This window comes from Schistocerca gregaria, chromosome 1 (assembly GCF_023897955.1).
Source record: "Schistocerca gregaria isolate iqSchGreg1 chromosome 1, iqSchGreg1.2, whole genome shotgun sequence".
In the NCBI taxonomy this organism is placed as follows: domain Eukaryota; kingdom Metazoa; phylum Arthropoda; class Insecta; order Orthoptera; family Acrididae; genus Schistocerca; species Schistocerca gregaria.
The window spans coordinates 215,102,647-215,124,313 of record NC_064920.1 but is presented as its reverse complement, the minus strand read 5'-3'; the positions used below and the strand labels follow the sequence as shown (position 1 = coordinate 215,124,313).

Sequence of the window (21,667 nt, the reverse complement as noted above, 5' to 3'; positions counted from 1 at the left end):
TCACTTTCCGGGCACATGTCATTTCGGCCCTCTCTGAATGGTGCCAGCAGCCGTAATCATAGGTATGTAAGTGGGAAATAGTGCCAGTCCTGGCAGTCAGTATAGTTTTACTCCTGATGACAATCGCGGAGCTAGCCATCAAAAGCTCGAGAATTTATTGGAGTTGACGCAGCTTAAAAACCAAGAAGATTTTATCCGGATACTTTCATATCTCAACCAGAAGACTTTATTCTAGTTGCACAAACAATGACTATTTCAAATTATAGAAGATTAAAAATTGAAAATTCTAATGCTGCCTCTTACTGCTCTTGGTAAGAAAATTGCACTGTCTTGCTTTTCATACATTTGTAACTGAATCATACCTTGTACTTGGCGCAGGCTAGAACATCATTGAAGAGGAACAAATGGCGTAATTTGCGCTGGCCATCCGAAAGTTCAACTATAAAGGAATTTTTCACAAGCCGTCTCTGGGCTCTGTCAGCTGACTAGAACAATGTCAGAGAAAAGTTTCAACTCAGAAATGAGGAGCAACATTACAAATCCTGATATTTAGACTATGTAAACACAATGCACAATAGTACAGTTTATTTAAAGCAAACATGCCTGACAGGAATTACATTTAATCTGAAAGGGGAAAGAAAAAACAAAATAAATGCTTGCATGCGTACTTACTGGAAACATTGTTTTTGTCTGGATCATGTTGAATTCATCTAAGAAATTCTGTGTCATCTTCAGAGCATCAGTTAAGGTTTTGTGATCCGGATGGGATTCTGGAGTATACCTCAGCAAATCCTAGTAAGAAATGTGAAATACATTTGTTGACTTGTCAATTATGTGTCTGTTTACAGAAATATGCATAGAGAAAACTCACATGAAGCACCAGTGCATTCTTCTGAACACGTGCTACTGGCTTGTGTAAGAGATCCTCTAATGACAAACTCTGGCCATTAAGAGATTTAAGACGAATGTCACGCGTTATTTCTCCAAACTGTTGGTTATTACTACTGCATTTCTTCACTGTTTCAGTAGCTCGAACATAATTGTGCAGGAAAGCACCATATATATTGATGTTGCTTGCCTGTGAATAAAAACATTATTAGCAACTTACTGTTTCCAAATATGTATATTTTTTAAAGTCCATTTCATGAGTAATTACATGTTCTCTAAGATACATATTTAGAGCAGGGTGTATATGTGGACAAGTAAAAAAAAAAAAAAAAAATTACGTGTTACAAGGGTATAAATTTGAATTCCACCAAATAACGCATGTCACTTTCTGAAGCATTGAAATTGAGATCGCTTTTGTAAGTGTCATAGCTCATTCACGTGATCTCGCCAACTGATGACAGCAATAGCACACATGATGTAGTCAGCCAGTAGCAAGATTACTTAAGTAGTGCGAATACACAAATAAGAAAAGTTAATGGATTAAATTAATATACTTCGCATTTAGATATAATATTGGTCTTGAAGATTAATAAGTTTTAAGAGAAGCTAAGCTTACACATATAATGTTGATCTTTTTGCGCGTGTTGCACTTTAAGATACACACAGAAATGCGCTAGTAAAATTTTTAATAACGATGCAAATATCTCATCTTCTGGGCTCAAAATACTTCTAAATGGTCGTCCTCAAAAGAGTTGATTTTTAAATGAGAGTCAAACGCTTTGTGGTTTAAGAAATTCATCATACATTGTCGCACATAATTCATCTTACGTAAAAGGAAATCTGCTTTGAATGTAACGCTTTTCAAACCATCAGCGACCTGTTAGAAATAGGTTCGTTTCGGCAGTTGCAAGAAAGCACCCGATAACTGGCGTCACCGCGCTTGCGCAACTACGATGACGTGGGAAGTCCATATGTTCGTACGTGTAAGACAATAAAAGATCTAACATTATGTCATAAAAGAAAGAAGACATCAAAGCATACTTCAAGAGCGTCGGGATTTCGTGAACCATACTAAAGTGCATAATTTGGCTTAAAATGCACATCCGTATGTAAATGTTCTTGGAGTACCTGTACTCATGTTTGGTTCTTTATTATAGCATAATGCCATACATGCACTTGAAATGCAGCGAACAGTTGAAACTAGCCAATAGTGTGAAATTAAACACTTGGTTTCAAATAAATTGACTGCCTCAGTAGAAAGGATTAATAAAAGCCAAATCTCTTTAGCAAACCAGCAAAAATAACTTCATTGTTCTGTAAGGCAATTAATGCGTGACTGTCAAGGGTGGAAATAAAATCTGAAACTATTAACATATATTAGCCTGCCATAATTAAGCGAACGTATTTTAATTCATTTGATAGCTCCCGGCCACAAAAATCCATTTTGTTATCATTTAACGTGAGAGCAATAAATGAAGAAGAAACAATAAAATCACTGAACATAAACACAGGCCACGTGAAGACCCACCTCCCCACCACAACCTGGACTGCTCTGTGCATCAGCCCCGGATCTAAGATATTTCCGAACCGGGGCAATATTAAATAGTGGCATCCAGCCACACTTCCGTAACCAGAAGCAGGAGAAGGTACTATTCATACGCGACTCAACTGCGCATGCACAAGAGCCCACGCGCAACTGCTCAAACAAATCTAATTTAAACAGTTGTCACGTCACGCTCATCGGAGGCAATATGTTGTTATAAAGCATTGCATAGTGTTCCTAAAGCCTTTGACACACTTTACTGTTGGCAGACGCTTGTATGAGCACTGTTTTGTTGTTGTATATGGCGCATTTCCTTTGCAACTTAAGTTTTATTTTTGTTCCCCCCCCCCCCCCCCCCCCCCCCTCCTGTTCATGTTTTGTTCCTGCAGTAGCGAGATACAATAATATCCCTTGTTAGAGTATTGGTTCTTACCAGACAATATCACAAAAATTTAACTGAAAACTAAAACAATGACAAATTCCCAGAATTCTAAACAATTCCCGGGTTAATCCCGGTTTTTTTCCCGGGTGGAAAAATTCCCGAGTTTTTCCCGGATCTCCTGGTTGTCCCGGGTCGTATACACCCTGTTAAGAGTTTTCAAAGGAAACTTAAGCAGAAGACAGTTTGCATACAAGTGGCTAGATGTTGATCAAGCAAGTCAACAAAATTGAAAAGTAAATGGGATGTAGAAGTGACATCTCAATTAAGAACCAGGAACTGGAAGCATGTCCATTTCAAATGTTATTATAAGTTCTGCTTCACTTCAAGATTACCATGATTCGAAAATGATCACCAATGGTAAGCCTTCCATCCCAGTTCTGAGTACGTCTTTTAAGCCCTTCTAGAAATCTGCTGTGAAGGCTGTGTAAATCTGGAACCTTGTAAAAAATGGTGTTGAATTCTTCTTCTGATATGACTGGCTGTGACGTTGTCAGTGTTGCTTTGATGGCTTTCATGTACTGAAAAATACAGAAATAAACACATCAGTAGTGAAATAGGTAAACATTTAAATCAAGTAGTTATGGAGGCAAAATAACAACAACAACAATAATAATAATAATAATAATAATAATAATAATAATTTTATGGAAACACTTTCAGAACTAACCTGTAGCATAACATTCAAACATTCCAGGTATATCGTTTCGCTTTCTATGATACTTGATATTATACACCGATACATGGTCATCCTCTCAGCTTCAGCTTTATTTGCTTCCTGCAAAACAAAGATTATGTAAGTTATGCTACAATGCTCAATAGTAGTGTACTGTAAACAGAAATTTAAGCAACATTGTTTCAAAAATTAAGATTTAAAAAAATACGTGTTGGAACACTGCTGACTGAAGTATTCCCTCTTATTCACAATGAACTGATGGGAACAGTACTAGTCACAGAATGTGTGATGAGGCTCAGAAAACAAAGACAATGGAATTGCCTTTTCAGATGATTTCCAGTTAGAGAACTATAGTAAAATGTACAGGAAAAAAAATCAGTATAGGTTCGGTTGGGTTCGTACCATACATATTAACACTCCAGCACCAGATGGCCAATTGGTTCAACTTAATTTACCCTAACTGTTCATGAAACTAGATATGCAAATGAAGGTTACAGACCCCTTATAATACTATTTTCTCCCCATTGTTCTTCCGGCATGTCATTAACATTTTGTGTGGTTTCCTATAGATAAACTGATCTACTAACATAAATGAAGGCCTGAATGTCACATATTCACCACACTTACCTCATCTCCGAAATTTGATGAGCAACAAAGTGAATATGGACCTCATTGATGAATTACTTTCTTTTTTTTCATTTTGTATAACAAAAGCAGCTGCAAAAACTAAAAGCAGGTTAAGGGGATAAGTTATAACACAGGAAATCTCAGTAATGAATGAGTGAAGCAAATGTTAAAAATTTCCACTGATATATTAGATAGCAAAGGCGGCAATAAATATGAAAGGAAAAAGCAGTATTCCACTGTTGCATGTATTGGGGAAAATAGAATAAAAGATACAAAAATCAGTTAAAAATTAAAAAAAAATGTATTGTTCATTTCCTTCTTATTTGGCCCACCTGTGTCTAATTTCACCTAACATCCTATCCAAAAATTAATTGAACCCCTGTAAAGTTTTGTTTCCAATATCTTCCACTCTCTTGTCAGATGAAGAAATTTCTAGTTCTAAATGTTACTGTTTTACAGACTATTTTTCTTGCTGCTACCACTCTGTAATAAAACTATAAATACCTTCATTTGACTGCAGTAATCTAAATTTAAAAAACCACTCCGCTTTGCATTTTACAATAGATTTTTGTCGTACCTGAAATGAAGCTTTTTTATTTGATTCGAGCGATGAACTACTGGCATAAGAAATATTGCTAATAACATCATCTGTTGCTTCAGTGTCCATTGATATTGTTCGCATCAGGATTGGAGCATCTATTTCGTCTTCAGATTCAACTGAACTGCTCCGATTTTCGGTGGCACTATGATGTCTACAAAAAAAGAGAAATAAATAAAAATACACATAAATTTTCCAGTCTTTAACGAAATTTATATATTATGAACTATTATTTTAATACCATTCAAAAATTTTTTGTCCATGTTTCACTATCTATACAGTTATTGTCTACTTTGGCTAAAAAGTAAAGGAAGATAAACAGTTTTTCAGTGTCAGTCCTTAGGCTTCATGGAAACTCAAATATTCTGTGTAGCAAATTAAACTCATGTTCAGAAAAAGCAGAACGTCCTGAACAACAGGAGATAGGACGTTCATGTTCACAGGATATGTACATTAATATGTTCTGCAGAAATGATTACATTTGAACAATGATGGGCCGTGTGTTCAAGATCAACATCAATACCGCGATGCAAAACCACCTACTGGTAAAATGTGCCTGCGGCTCTCGTTGTCACTGTAAAACAAAGGTAATGGATCAGTGTGACAGGAGAAGACATGCAGGACGTCTTGCAGACATATGCACGAACTGTACCGTCAAATCAGTGAGTTTGAAAGAGTGGGCTTTATAGACATGGGAAAATGTGATACATCTAAGCAAGGAATGGCTGCTTGTATGGGATAGTGTGTTTTGGCAGTGAATGGGTGTGTGCAGAATAGTTCATGGAAGGTTACAAAAATGAATAGAGGGGTCAGGTCCCACCACCAGACCACCCCAGTGAAGATTGACACATCACCCGAATGGTGTAACAGGACCAATCTGTGTCCTCCTCAGCTCTGGCACAACAGTGGAACAGTGTAACAGATTGTACACTATCAGGGTGATGGTCCGTCACCATTCCCTATGGCATGATTATGTGTGTGTCGTCCACTTCTCCACCTACTTCGACAAAGGCGCAGAAACATGTAACATGGCAATGGAGTATGGAACAATGTTGCTGGAGACAGAAATGGCATTATGTAGTATTTTTGCATGAATCCAAGTTCTGTTTAAAAATGATGGCCACATTTTGGTTCACTGAAGACAAGACGAATGGCATCCTGTGAGTGCATTTGCATAAGACATACAGTAATGATTCTGGGCCTTGTAGTGTGGAGTGCTACTGTGTACAACCAGAAATCACAGTTGGTGGGTGTCCAGGGCACTATGACTAGTGTGACCTACATGAATAACATCCTGTGACCCTTAGCCATATCCTTTCTGCACCACACCCCAATGCCATTTTTCAGAAAGACAATGCACACCCACATGTTGGTGCACAAACACATATTTTCTTGGTGTCACAGTATGTCGGTCTTTTACTCTTGCTCGCCACATCACCAGACTTGCGCCAATCAAAAATGTGTGGAATATGGTAAAATAATGGATGCAGTGCTTTAACCCAGTGTCAACTACCACAGATGAACTTTGAAACCAGGCGCATACAGCATGGATGACTTTACAACAGGACGCCATTTGTACCTTATAAGTGTCGACATCATCACATCACACATAGGACAGTTATCAGAGCACATGGCAGACCCTGGGCCTACTAGGCAACAGTGCAAATGCTGAAGTGTGGTGACTGAATGCTAATCATTTCTGCAGAACATACTAATGTACCTGTCTTGTGAATATGAATGTATTACCTCTAGTCATTCAATGTGTTCTGTTTTTTCTCAACATGAGTTTATATTATTTACACTATTTCACATTTTATGGTCAATGGCTAAGTTTCTATTCAGAATACTTTCCTTACACTCCTAAATGAATGGGGTACGGGGATCAAAACAGTGATATGTAAATGAAGTACTGAAGGCTTACTGTGGCTACTTTCTTTTGCAAGAATGTTTGACTTCAAACTATGAAATGAATACATATAATTATACTTAAGAGTTCGATACAAGTTATTAGCATAAAATATATAGTTGCCACTGAGCATGATAAAAATTTGAAGTATTTCGGCGTGTCAAAGTGTTCTGCGTGGTACAATACAATTGGAGGGTTGCTGTTGCATTTATCACTGCTTTATTCCTTTTCCAAACACACATATTTCCAATTAATGATTTTGGAAAGGAGTATTTTACATCTTTCCATCCGTCACATTACTGCTTTTTGTTTTAGCTAGTGTAAGTAAATACATAAGCTCTTTTATTATTTAAAGGCAGTGATGTTTTCCTTCAAATTGTTGCCAACTTTTTCAAATTTTTCTATTTGTATTTTAAAACAGAATTTCTTCCACAAAAATAAACTTCATTAACTACAGGCATGTGGTCTATACACTCGTGCTCAAAATTATTGTAACATCATGAAGCAGACACAACAAGTGAATAATATTTAGGTTACATGTCACTACTGTTGACACAAACAAGCAATTCCCATTTAAAGATTGAGACCTCAAATCAGAAGGGTTTAAATTATTGCTAAGGTATTACTTAGCACACTGCAATAATCCGATAGTATCATTCAGTTTCTCTGACATCTCTTTAGCAATTGCTCACTGCAAAATTTTTTGCACGCTGATTCCACTTTTTTAACAGTTGAAGTGTTTCCTGCAAAAAGGAGGTAGTTCCTCCCAGGAGATTCTGGAGTTACATGCAGTATCTTACATTTAAAAAAATCCCTGTTTGTTATACGCAAGAAAGATGTATCTCCAGTCTTTAGTACTCTTGTTACGGCCGGGTTTCCCGTTATTTTGTGGCAAGAAAGAAACAGCTTCTAGAGCTCCTTCTTTATTGTATTAGACAACTAATATGACATGGTTGGTTCGTTTAAAAGAGGAGGGAAAGGACCAAACTACGAGGTCATCAATCTCTTGTTCCTAATAAAACAATGCCTCAAGTGTGAGAATAAAACAGACAATACATATAACACAAAACAGAAAGAAAGGAAAACCCACAAGAATGAAGGAAAGGCAACAGACACTAAAAGGAACAAAAGAGGACAAGAAAACAACATAGACGCTGCAAACGGAAGATAGTAAAACAAGAAACCAGTTTACAGTGGCTGGCCGACCACAAGAATAAAAAGGAAAAGCCAGCCACTCTGCAATACATTAAAACCTCCAACCTAAAAAGCACTAGGGTGGAGGACACCGAAGGACAAAGGACATGCTCTAAAACGTACATCAATTGATAAAACACACCTTCATGAATAAAACTTAAAACTAAATCAGCCAATGAGGCATTGTCAAATAAAATGAGTGGAAATGAGTCCGGTGACCCAAGATTTCGTTGTTGCTGGGCAGTCAAAGTGGGACAGTGCACCTGAGTATGGGACACTGTTAACCAGGTGCTGCACAGACACTGAGGCAGGTCTTCACAGTGCAAGAGGTAACCGTGGGTCACGAAGTGTGGACAATGCAAAGCCGGCAGATGATAACTGATTCCCTGCGAGAGGCTCACAAGGAAGACTTCCACACATTCGAAGTCTCCTTAATGACACTCAGTTTGTTGTACGTACTGTTATGCCATTCCTTCTCCCAAAGCCAAACAACCTTGTGGCATAAGTCAGAAGGCAGGTCAGGTTCAGAGATGCCCATCTCCAGAAGCGGTTTCCGGATATTCTGTTTGGCCAGCCTGTTGGCAAGTTCGTTGCCAGCAATGCTGACTGGTCCTGGGGTACACACAAACACCACTTAGTGACCGGACCGTTCCAGGGCATAGATGGCTCCTGGATCGTTGCTATCAAAGGATGACAAGGCTGGTCGAGAGCTTGTACATTGCTCAAGGAGTCAGTACACAGAAGAAACAATTCCTCGGAGCATGGACGGATATTCTGATTTGCATGAGGCACGGGATATGGCCACCAGCTCTATAGTGAATACACTGCAGTCATCTGGCAAGAAATGCTGTTCAATATGGCCTCTGTGGACAAAGGTGAAGCCAACATTACCATAAGCCACTGAGCCGTCAGTGTAAACCACTTCAGAGCCCCGGAACACTTCAAGAATCGAGAGGAAATGACAGTGGAGAGTCACAGGGTTAACAGAGTCCTTAGGGCCACACGAAAGGTCTTGGCGAAGCTTCGGCCTACAGCGACACCATGGAGGTGTATGTGAATGGACCTCGAGGACAGGTGATGAAAGGAAGGACTCCAGTTCGGACAGAAGCGATCACACACGAACCACAATTGTTAGCCCTGACCTGAATAGGACGCGGGAGGTGAACTGCTGTGGTTCGGAAAAGAAGACGGTAATTAGGATGTTCAGGAGAGCTATGAATGTATGCAACGTAAGTGGCAAGCAGTTGTGCACATCTGATCTTCAATGGAAGGAATCCAACCTCCAGAAGCAAGCTTGTCACCGGACTCATCCTAAAAGCTCCTGTCGCTAGTCTAACTCCGCAATGGTGCAACGGGTCGTACAAATGCAATGCTGAGGGCACCGCTGAACCATAAATCACACTCCCATAGTCAAGGCGTGATTGAACAAGGGCTCTGTAGAGCTGCAGTAGCATGGGGCAATCTGCACCTCAGTTGGTGTTGCTCAGGCAACTGAGGGCATTGAGGTGCTGCCAACACTTCTGTTTATGCTGACGAAGATGAGGAAGCAAAGTCAAACAAGAGTCGAAAACCAGACCTAAGAATTGGTATGCCTCCACTACAGTGAGTGGATCGTCATTAAAGTAAAGTTCTGGATCCAGATGAATGATATGACACTGACAGAAATGCATGACACTCATCTTCATGGCGGAAAACTGGAAGCCTTGGGGTAGAGCCCATGACTACACCTTGTGAAAGGCTCCCTGCAGGTGATGCTCAGCAACACCAGTATGGAGCAGCAGTAGGAAATGCAGAAGTTGTCTGCATACATAGAAAGTGAGGCGGAGGGTCCGACAGCTGCTGGAAGCCTTGGGGTAGAGCCCATGACTACACCTTGTGAAAGGCTCCCTGCAGGTGATGCTCAGCAACACCAGTATGGAGCAGCAGTAGGAAATGCAGAAGTTGTCTGCATACATAGAAAGTGAGACGGAGGGTCCAACAGCTGCTGCTAGACCGTTAACGGCCACTAAAAATAGAGAGACACTTAATACAGAGCCCTGCGGGACTCCATTCCCCTGGATATGAGCAGAACTATGGGAGACGCCAACTTGTACATGGAAAGTACGGAGCGACAGGAAGTTATGGATAAAAATGGGGAGCAGGCCGCGGAGGCCCCACTCATACAATGTCTCAAGTATATGACGCCATCAGGTCAAGTTGTAAGTTTTACATAAGTCAAAAAAGACGGTAAACAAGTGTTGGCATCTGGAAAAGGCTGTTTGGATGGCAGACTCAAGGGACACAAGAGTATCAGTGGTAGAGCGATCCTGGCAGAAGCCCCCCTGAGATGGAGCCAGTACACCATGTGACTCCAGGACCCAACCCAACCGCCGACACACCATACGTTCCAGAAGCTTAACAAGAATGTTGGTGAGGCTGATGGGCTGAAAGCTATCCACATCAAGTGGGTCTTTACTGGGTTTGAGCACCAGAATGATGGTGCTCTCCCGCAATTGCAATGGTAAGACGCCATTGCACCAGATCAGGTTGAAGATGACGAGGATATGTCACTTTTAGTCAGAGGAGAGATGTTTAATCATCTGACTGTCGATCCAATTGATAAATCAATGGCCGAATAACTACCATGAGCCACAATGAAATGTGTGACGGCCCCAGTATTTAAGAGGCAGAGGTCAAACTCAGACAGTAAAGTTTCGACACCTCTGCCTCTGCCAGTAAGCACGGTCCACCCCACAAGCGGTTATGGGCGTTAAAATCTCCCAAAAGTAGGAAAGATTTAGGGAGTTCATCAATCAGTGCAGCTAATACATTCATCTGGAGGAAGATATACATTGCAGTTATTTCCTGTGTCGTTCTTATTCTGGCAGCCACAGCTTCAAGAGGGGTTTGAAGGGGCATAGTTTAGCTACAGACTGAGTTTAGGACATAAACACAAACTCCACCTGACACACTATCATAGTCGCTACAGTTCCTGTAATATCCCTTATAGCCACAGAGTGCAGGGGTCCACATTGCCGAAAACCAGGTTAACTGGAGGGGTGTAAAGCTTAACAGTTTCTGTAGCTCAGCCAGGTGGTGGAAAAAACCGCCGCAATTCTATTGGAGCATCACGTCATCATGAGACTGGGAAGGCATGGAGCATTCAATGAGGCAGTTTACGCCTCAGGGTCACCTGCTGCCACTGACTTATTGCCTGAGCAGTCTATATCCATTGTGTCTGAGGGTCTGGCGAGATCTAGGTCCTCTGCGGACGCCAGAATCTCCACCCCATCCTCAGACGCAGAGCTTGTAGGTAGCGGTGGTATGGGTGCAACCACAGTTTCCTTGGTCTTAGTGGTCTTCTTTTTGGGTTTCTCTCACTGCTCCTTGGGTTTCCCTGTCAGGGAGGACTTCACTGGCTCAGTCTCCAGGACTGAGGACGAGCGTAAATCCTTATGAGCAGCTGCTTTTGAGCTCTTCAGACACTGGTGGGTGTCATCTTTCTCACTAGCAGAAACCTGGGAAGGGAGTGACCCCAAGGGACCCATTCCTGGCGAGAGAAGCCGAAGAAGACTTAGTCGCTTCTCCGGCTCAGAAGTGGGGACAGATGTCCTCGGTCGTTGGGGTGGGGGGGAGGTTCTGCTGCTCCCTGAGTAGGTGGTGAGGGAACAACAAGGAGGGGAATGCCCCCCTCCCCCCCCCCCCCACCATCAAGGGGGCAGGTGTAGCCTTCCAGGTCAGAGGTCACTGAGGCTGGAGGAGCTGATGGTGCCAGAACTGTTGTAGCAGTGGCATAAGACGATGTTATACGTACAGGATGCAGGCGTTTTCTCTTAGCCTCAGTGTAGGTCAGTCGGTCCAGGGTCTTTGACTCCATGATTTTCCTTTCTTTCTCGAGAATTCTGCAGTCTGGAGAGCAAGGCAAATGGTGTCTCCCCACTTGACACAGATGGGAGGTGGGGCACTTGGGAGTATTGGGATGTGATGGGCGTCCACTATGTCGACATGTGAAGTACAGCGGGAAGACATAGGGGCGAACATCCAGTAGTTAAAGAATCACACCACGGGAGGGAAATTTACATCACAGCGGTAGACCAACACCTTGACCTTCTCGGGCAATGTATCAGGCTTGAAGGCCAAGATGAAGGCACCAGTGGCAACCTGATTACCCCTCCGACCCCGGTGGACACGCCAGATGAAATGTACACCTCGCTGCTCTAAATTGGCACGCAGCTCATCGTCAGACTGAAAAGAAGTCCGTGTGATATATGATACCCTGGACCATATTTGAACTCTTATGGGGCGTGATGGTTACAGAAACATTCTCCAGCTTGTCACAAGCGAGTAATGTCCGTGACTGGTCAGAGGATGCTGTTTTGATCAAGACTGACCCAGATCTCATTTTGGAAAATCCCTCCACCTCCCCAAACTTGTCCTCTAGATGCTCAACAAAGAACTGAGAGGGTTCGTCGTCATGAAAGATTCCCCATCAGCTCTCAAACATACAAGGTACGGGGGTGAATAAGATCCGCTTATCTTCCTTAACCTGATGTTCCTCCCATGGTGTGGCCAGGGAGGGGTCATATATCTGTGGGTTGAAGTGAGCTCATGAATGCTTAGAGACTGCTGGTGTTTCACCACCAGAAAGAGATAATGGACTACACTTCATCATGTGTCGTCCATCCTGAAGCCACCCACTCCAATTTTTGAAGAATGGAGGTCAAACACTACAAGGGGACAATTACATAAAGGCCGAAACATGTGAAACTCCTTTTAGTTGCCTCTCATGACAGACAGGAATACTTTGGGCCTAGTCTTAGCCCCGGACTCGCAGGGGGAAATATGGCTTGTTTACAGAGTGTTATGCAGGTGGTACTAACTGTAGTGGAATATTTTCAGAAGTGTCTCATGTTTTCAGTTTCAATAAACATAATAATGGATTCAGAGAATGAGTGATTTGCAAATGTAACAACTATTTGGCTGTGGGTCTTACAATTTATATTAGCCAGCTGATGGAGGACAAATCACTTGTAGTGAAGAGGGTGAAACAACCTGTTCAGAAAAACTGAAAAGTTTAAAATCTAGGTAATGGAAAGGAAATGTCTGAACAATATCTAAAAATCTGTACACGCAAAAAAAGATAAAATTACAATGTATATTCTGTTAGTGGTTTGTCAAGAGGCATTTGCATCACTTTATGGCATTTCTTGCAAATGTGGTGACAATATTGTGAATCACATGTACCAAAATAAAGGCTTGTACTTTCAATGTTTCAACACAAAGTTTATGCTTCCATTCGGCAATCCTAAGCTGGATACTTGTCATAAGTGTGACAGCATAGAAAAATAACTTGGCTCACCGGTGATCACAAAGGATAGAAGCAAGGAGCTGAACAACCAAAAAGCAACACATCCAACTAATGCACAAATATTTTTTTAAGATAAACTCAAAGAAAAGCAAGCACTTACAGTGAAAGGATGGCAATGTTGGAATGTTCAACATCCAAATAAAGTTTCTCTTTAACACGAATAAAACTTCAGGAAGCACACTCCCACTTACAATAGCAAAATGTATAGACGCAACGTAACTAAATGGAACAGTCCATTGATGTACCGCTGGTTAATAGTGTCAATTGGCACAATATTTTGGCAATCAGAAATTTTTCACCGTTATCAGGTGTGTTGATGAACTTACCTACCGGGGGCACATGCCAAACTTTTATCACCTCCCCCTGTGGGCTGCCCTTTACGTGATCCGTGTCTACGGACATGCACTGGTGGCCAAAGAGGTGATGGCATCACCATCTGTGATCAGCAAGACCTGGTGGGGTACTTTGGCTGTCGTAGCATAGATGTAGGCACTCTGTCCACCAGCTTCTTGTGTCCACGGTGTCTTCTTAATTAGACCAAACACTGGTTCACAAGACTTGTTGAGGCCAGAGCCACAGTCTCAGATGAAGAGACTATGCCTGGAATGCATTTCGATGGCATCTCTGACAATGTTGTCCCAGCATTTCAATGTCTGCGATAGTGTCATTACTCTTTCGAGGAGCCATCAAACTATGTGCCTGGAACAATCTCATCAACTGGGACTGTGGCATAGCCTCAGCAAGGGTTGGAAACCGTCGGTGAGTCTAATTAAGAAGACACCTGACAAACAAGTTGGTGATCATGGTAACCACACTACTGCAGTCACTTCGCTCCGCCAGTGTCATTGCCACAGACAGTGACATAACTGCCTCTTTGGCCACCAATATGACCCTCAGTTGAGGACCAAGTATGGAGTGGTCCACATGGGGAAGGGCTATACGTTGGCTGTGCATCCCCAAGACGTCAATTTGCCAGGGCACCTGACAATGGTCACATGGCTGAAAACAAATGTGGTGTCTATGGTGATGTGGGTCTGTTCAATATTGTGAACCAGCAGTACCCATGTGGGCTGTTGAATCAACCAATACATTGGGAGAATATGAAGAATCATATAATGTAATTAGTCAACAAATATGTCACTCAAAATGATAAATAGTAATTATAAGAGATACTTGGAAATGATTGAAAGCTAATTTTGTTTGTACAGCCAAAATAAATGCAGTATTTCACTTGAAGTTTTTGTTATATACAATATTATGATTGTCAACCCGTAATTTTAGTGAAATTTATTTCTTAAAAGTAGAGAGCACATTTGTTTTGCAGCAAGAAACAGGTAGGCTCCACAATAAGATGTGTGGTACAAGATTTGGAAGATATATTTTTCAGTGAAAATACTGTTCTAGTACATAAGCAACTTCATTAGAAAAAAATTCTCACACAACTTAGAATTCTAATTTTTTAAGAGTTGTTTTTTGGGTTACTGAAGACTTGGAAAACAGAAGCTACCTAATGTTTTCTGCAGAGACTTGAGTTATTACTTCACATGTGCCTTGCATACACAAAACAATGAACAACATTTAATACACACTATCAGCCTTCGGTCTAAAAATGTTAGCAATTTACTGTGCAATATGACTGTCGTGCTGTGAATACCAGACCTTCTCCTCTACACATTTATTATTGTCTTTTTGTTGTTACTAACCATTTTTAACACAGGTTTTTGGCAATGCTTGTAGCACTGAAACGAAACAACAGCTATATCCTGCAGCAAAATATATCCCTGTGACAAGAGCTAATAGTCTGCTGCAGAAGCATGTATCCGCATAGTAAACAGCAAGACACTATCATCTACTGCTGGAAGGGGAGATGTATTCATATGCTCATGAAGTGGGAGGAAAAAAATAAAGATAAACTGCTATATGTTTAGCAACCAGAAAAAGTCACTATTGAGAGGGGGAAACAATCACAATGAAATGAGGAAAGAGCCTGGAGCAGTTCTGAGACCTGGGAGATGGGTGAATAAAGCATAAGAGACACAAAAGTGCAGTGTGCCAATGTGGAAGTACTGTATTATTACAACTAAAACACAACCACAGACCTTACTCTGAGGAAGAGATTTCTAAGAATGTACATCTGGAGCACAGCATTGTGTGGTAGTGGATTATGAACTACATGAAAACCAGACAACACAAGATTCAAAGCAGGTAAGATGTGTAACAGATTGGATGCTGAACATTGAGTAAGACAACAAATGGGAAAATCCTCCGCAGAAATGGCAAGGGAAGAAGTTGTAGAAAATACTGAGAAAGAATGGTATGACAGGATGTGTATGAAGACATGGAATAACTTCCATGTTACCCTAGGGCACAAACTGTATGGTACGACAAGGATTGACATGCATCCAACAAATGGAAGGAGTGATATCTTCAGATCAGCTGGAACCATAGTAATGAGGACAGGTTGTTAAGTTTAATTCAGAATTTGAAAGCAAGATTAAAACAGAGAATTTTACTGATCAAATTAAGTGATTTACCAAAGAAAGGCAAATGATAAAATTAACAGTGCACACTGCCTTCAATGTAAATCACTATGCATCCTTGGAAGCAAACATTTAAAATAAATTTGCCTTAACAGCCATGATACACAGAAAATAGTGGCAGATAATAGTAACTTTATAGTTAGCTTATGACACTATAAACCTATCACTAACAAATAGTAAACTCTAAAGTCGTGACAGAATAATGATAAGGACTCTTTTTCTCCAACGAAGTGGGCACATGTTTTATAGGATATGTAAAAGAGATTAATAATTACAAAAATACAATTACATGTTAAAGCATTAGTTAATAAATCAGTAGAGATTAAGAACTTACTTTATAAAATAGTCAATGTTCACATAATTTGACTGCTTGTCAGGAGAGTGTGGTGCTGGTGTGGTGGCTTTCAACAGTTCTAACTGCGATTGTGAGAGAGGACTGTTAGAAGGAAGTGTCATCATTGCTCCTTCAGTATCAGTGTCTGTCATTCCGGAACTGGTACCACTTGTCATAGTACTGACACCATCACCTTCAACAAAATATTATAATAAAAACATGAAATATGCACTCTTTAATCTCTACTCTTCAATCTACCTTGACATTAAAGTCTTAGTATGTTCTACAAAAATAGATAAGTCTCTTATAGCCAGCTGTACAACGGCATAAATAAGCATTATATGGACAATGAAACAAATATTCCTTAATCCTTTTTCAGATAGCCGATATTATTCTATGAAGTGTTGCTACAACTTTTCCAAATGATGGCACTATTCTTACCTCCTGTTTTAGAGCATATTTACAGGGGCATCACACTATTTTCTTTTTATTGTTCCTTGGTCTCTCAAAGGAATAATGAGACTACAGTTCTTTGATGTGATATAGCATCTAAAGAATCCCTTAGAACACACTTTTATATGCTTGAACACTGCTTTAAAATGTCTGCATGTTTTCACTTTTGGTCAACTTTTTCTCTCAGGTTCCATTGTCCACATGAGCCTAAGTCACCCGACACGAAACAATCCTCTACAAACAAAATTCATAGAGCGCCAAAACAGCATCATCCTCAAAAATGAGAGCTGTAGTGTATGTAAATAAGTAACACAGTACAACAAAATGTTGCGAACAACTGTGAGGAACACGCGTACAGCATATAAAGGTGGTACTTATCACGAAAGCCTTATAATTTAGATTCAAAAATTTGGAATTTATCACACACATTTTTCAGTTCTGATGGAAGCTTACTAAAGGTGCACCTTTTGTACAATGGTTCAGGACGGTTTAAATATAAATTGTTGTGCCGTCCAGTGTTCACCGAGAGACGGTTGCTGCTCCCTGAACTGATTATTACTAAACAGCAAAAATCTCTTGATGGAACTCAGGCATAATGCAAGGAGAAGAACTAGAATTCTGAGACTCTTGAACAGTAGTTGGTAAAGCATTTGAAAAAAATGAAGGTAACAACATTAATTTTCTGATAAAGATTATAAAAGTGAAATTTTCTTTCCTCTACCTTCATCCTAAGGAAGACATGGTTCAGATATACCAGTCCGAAGGGAGGTTACTGAGTGATGAATGGGGAGATCCTTTGTGGCTAGTTCTTGGTGTTGGTGGGAGGATTGGGATTGTGTAGGGAAATGGCACAGGAAATCTGTTTGCAGACTAGGTCTGGAGAATAGTGACTGCCTGTGAAAGCCTTTGTGAGCCCTCCAGCAAACTGGCCAAGGAAGTTCTTTGCAGACAAAGATTCCACCACTGACGTTATGAATTACAGTGACTACCTGGCAGAGGCCTTGCCAACTGTTTGACTCCTCCATCTATAAACTCTTTGAGAGTGATCCCATCCCAGAGGCCCAGTGTAACCTACAATCCCTGCTTAAAGTCTTAGGCTGCCCTCAGAATCTCTCCCCTAAATTGGTTTTCCTCCTTGCCCTATGGCACCCTGCATATCCATCTTTTACATGCTCCCCAAAACACACAAAGGAAACAATCTTGAACGCACTATTGTAGCTGGTTATTGTGCTGCCACTGAAATGATTTTGACTCTCACTGACAAACATCCCCAACCCACAGCCCAAAACCTAGCTTCCCAAGTAAAACATACTGACCACTTTCTTCAGTGACTGTACACCACCCACATTCCTTTACCTCCTGGATCCCTACTCGTCACTTGCCTATACGCCAACATCCTTCATGCTCATGGTGCTACTGCTATTGAAAACCTATCATCATTCCTTAACAACCTTGACACCTTCTCTCTCAGCCGCATCACCAATGTGCTACTTTTCTGGACGTTGACCACACCCTCTCTGATGCCTCCATCCATTCGTCACTGTCCATATTAATCCCACCAGCCACCACCAGTAACTGCATTTCGACAGCTGCCTTCCCTTCCAAACCAAAAAATCCCTCCCAATATAGCATGGCCTCCTGGCAACGCCGTATCTGCAGCAACAAGAGCACTCTTGCACAGCATGCTGAAAGTTTCACAAATGCCTTCACAGGCAAGCTCTATCCTCCAGATCAAGTCCACAAACAGATTTCTCATGTCATATCCCCACACATCCCCTATGCACCTCCCAATCCCAACCATTGACATAGGAGATATCCTTGTGGGAGACCCACCCAGGTGCAAGACTTGCCAATCCATGCACCCAGCAGCTCCTATTCCAGTCCCGTCAGAGACTTATCCTACCCCGTCAGAGGCCAGGCAACCTGTGAAAGGAGCAAAGTCATGTATCTGTTCTGCTGCAATCACTGCACAGCTTTTTATGCGGGTAGGACAACCAACCAGTTGTCCACCAGGATGAATGGCCAGTGCCAAACTGTGATCAAGAGTGAAGTGGGCCACCCTGTGACACAACACGCACCTGAACATAACTTAATTTCAATGGCTGCTTCACAACCCAGGCCATCTGGATCCTCCCCTCCAACATCAGCTTTTGTGAACTGCGCTGATGGAGCATATCCTTACAACACATTCTCCACTCTCGGAATTATTCCAGCCCCAACCTACCGCAACATACTGCATCCTAACCCTTGACCCATCAGTTTCTGCCCCCTCTGTCCTATCACCTCCTCCCAACTCATGGTCCTTCACTCTTACTGTGGGCTGATCTGTACCAACGCATCTGCCATTCTTTCCCCCATCTCTGCTCCTCTCCTCTTCCATTTCCCCTCCCCTCACAGCCTCTTGATGCTGCACCTGGCAGCCTTGTCCTGCAGCATCTGGTCCTGGCACACACTGTTAGATGGCACTCTTCTCTCCCCCCACCTATACCCCGATATTCATTCCCTTTCCCTGCCCCACTCTGGACTGCTGCTTTCGTTAAAACAACTGTTGTATTCTCGCCTTAGTGGCCAGAGATAGGAGTTGCATGTGCATCAAATGTACTTCCTCATGTGAATGTTTGTCTACTGAGCAAGGCCTTGGATGAAAGCTCAATGTGCAACACTCTCTTTTTTTGCATTTGTATGCAATTAAATGTGTCTCTATGGAGAGTAGCAATCTATCTTTTTCAAGTTATTGTTAATATTTCAACCATGACTTTCCACTGTTCGATCAAATATGTGATTGAGCAAAGTATCTACAGTACTTTTTCAGGTTGTTAGTGTTTGATTGTTTTTCCACATAATGAAGGAAAGAAGGAAGGAAGGAAGGACGGACAGAAGGAAGTTCACAATTGAATGTCTCTCTGATATCAGTTCCGATCAGAGAGATTTGATTACGCATAAGTGGGGAAAGAAATCGGCCTTGGCTCTGTTTAAGGAACTATCCAAGCACTCCGTAGAAGTTGATTAGGGCAATCACAAAATGCTAATCAAGATGGCGATATGGTGATTTGAACCCCATCTTTCATAATATAAGTTCAGCTTTTACACCACTGCACGACATTCCTTGGTGTTGCATCAAAACAAGTTGCGTTTTTACACAAACTGCAATTATAGAAAAGTCTTGATTGCACAATTCTTTATTAAAAGTTACAAGTTTCAAAAGATAGTTGTCAGACATAAGCTATGGGACAGTGTATGGATATTATTAAAAGTAAGTAACACATACCAGTATACTTCATGATCATGAGAAACTCTGTATGCACAATTACTTCATTACTTATGCACATCTAGTGTTAAGCTCAACAAACTGAGCACATCGACTGTATATAGAAATACAACTGTCATTTTATAAAGACTGCTAATGGTAGTGCAGTTGTTTCAATGAATACAAATGTCAAACTGGACATAGTGTATTAAAATGCCAAAGAAGAAAATTACACAGCCAGGTGGAGTAAACATTAACTAAAGACAATTCACATCATAGAATAAATATACTAAGATGCTTTCACTGGAAAACGACATTAGGACTTTTTAAGAAACAAGAAACTTATGCTATTGTTAGATAAAAGTTTAATGACAATAAAACATGCACCAAGATAAAACGATGATGTAGATAAAAGGTAAAAGACAAATTGTATGTCAAAATATGACAGTAACACAGTGGAAAAAACTATTTCAGTGTATGAGATTAATACAAATAGGATGTTATGATGTGCTGCTGCACCAATATATAAAATAATACATGAAATAAAGTAATACAGCAGTATTAAAACAGAAGTAAAATAACACATGAAGTAAAGTAGCACAGTAGTATTAAAATATCAGTAAAATAGTACATGAAGTAACTGCACCAATGAGTAAAATAATACTTGAAGTTACAAAATGAATGAGATAAAATGTGATATGACAGAAAGCACATTTTAGTCTCTATCCTTCAACAGCATCTTAGACAGTGATATAATGCATCAACAATGGAAAGAAATGTAAAATACAAATATAAAAGGCCATGAATGATACGGGCACTTGATTATATGTATGACTGGGCAATGGTAAGTAAATGTAAAATGTTACAATTTTTTTTGTAAACGTGAACAGGTTAGTATGGGCAGTGGTAGCAACCTATTTTGCAATGATTTATAACCTGATGGTTAGTATAAATCGTAGTAACAACCATTCTGGTGCTCCCCCCCCCCCCCCCCCCCCAACAAACACACACACACACACACACACACACACACACACACACACACACACACACACACACACAGGAGATCGAAACTGTACAGATTGTTTGTGCTATTCGCATTTTAACCAATTTACTATAATACACAAACAGTTTGTACAAATTTGATCTCTCTTGGTTGCTTCTATTGACCATACCAATCTTCGAGCCATAAATTGTTACAAAATAGATTTCCACCTCTCCCTATACTAACCTATTCACACTGTTCGAAGTTTTACATTATTTTCCAATTGTTCAGGCATAAATAGAATCAATTGCACATTCATAACCTTTTCTATGCCCCTTCTATTGTTGACAAATTTAGTCTAATGTGTGTTTTCTCTCTAATACATTTTATCACACGTTTTGTAACTCCATGTATTATTCTACTTATTGGTGCAGCAACTTCATGTGTTATTTTAGTACTACTATGTTACTTTACTTCAAGTATTATTTTACTGATGGTGCAGCAACACGTTATGACATCTTATGTAAATTGAAAATTGATTGTTTTAGGAACTCCTCAGAGGCATTCACTGGAGAGATGTTTACAGTGCTCATGGCATGAATAAAAAATATAACACTTTTGCTAATAAAGTGCTTACCTTATTTGAATACTGTTTGTCCCCAAACTAACCAAGGTTAGAGCAAAGTGCAGAAAGAAGCCTTAGATTACTTAAGGAATAGAGGTATCTTGTAAAACAAAAAGAAAACTGTCTCTGTCAATCGGAAACATATTTGATGTTGATGCTACAGCATATTACAAGAAATAAGGCAAAATATTAAAGACTGTAATACAGACATAAAGCAAATATATTTCAAGGAAAAGATAGTCAAATCAGATAACAAAACAAAGAC

General features: G+C 40.5%; 1 protein-coding gene across 1 annotated transcript in view; it reads right to left on the bottom strand.

Annotated features, from left to right (window-relative positions):
• The window catches only part of LOC126337011 (active breakpoint cluster region-related protein), a 121,212-nt gene that overhangs the window by 70,166 nt on the left and 29,379 nt on the right, over positions 1 to 21,667 (bottom strand). The window contains exons 2-8 of the mRNA XM_050001264.1: positions 16,093 to 16,285; positions 4,751 to 4,925; positions 3,541 to 3,648; positions 3,206 to 3,391; positions 872 to 1,078; positions 673 to 792; positions 363 to 485 (exon numbers count right to left, since the gene is read on the bottom strand). Coding sequence (XP_049857221.1) covers positions 363 to 485; positions 673 to 792; positions 872 to 1,078; positions 3,206 to 3,391; positions 3,541 to 3,648; positions 4,751 to 4,925; positions 16,093 to 16,285 — 1,112 coding nt within the window. The remainder of the gene's footprint in view (positions 1 to 362; positions 486 to 672; positions 793 to 871; positions 1,079 to 3,205; positions 3,392 to 3,540; positions 3,649 to 4,750; positions 4,926 to 16,092; positions 16,286 to 21,667) is intronic.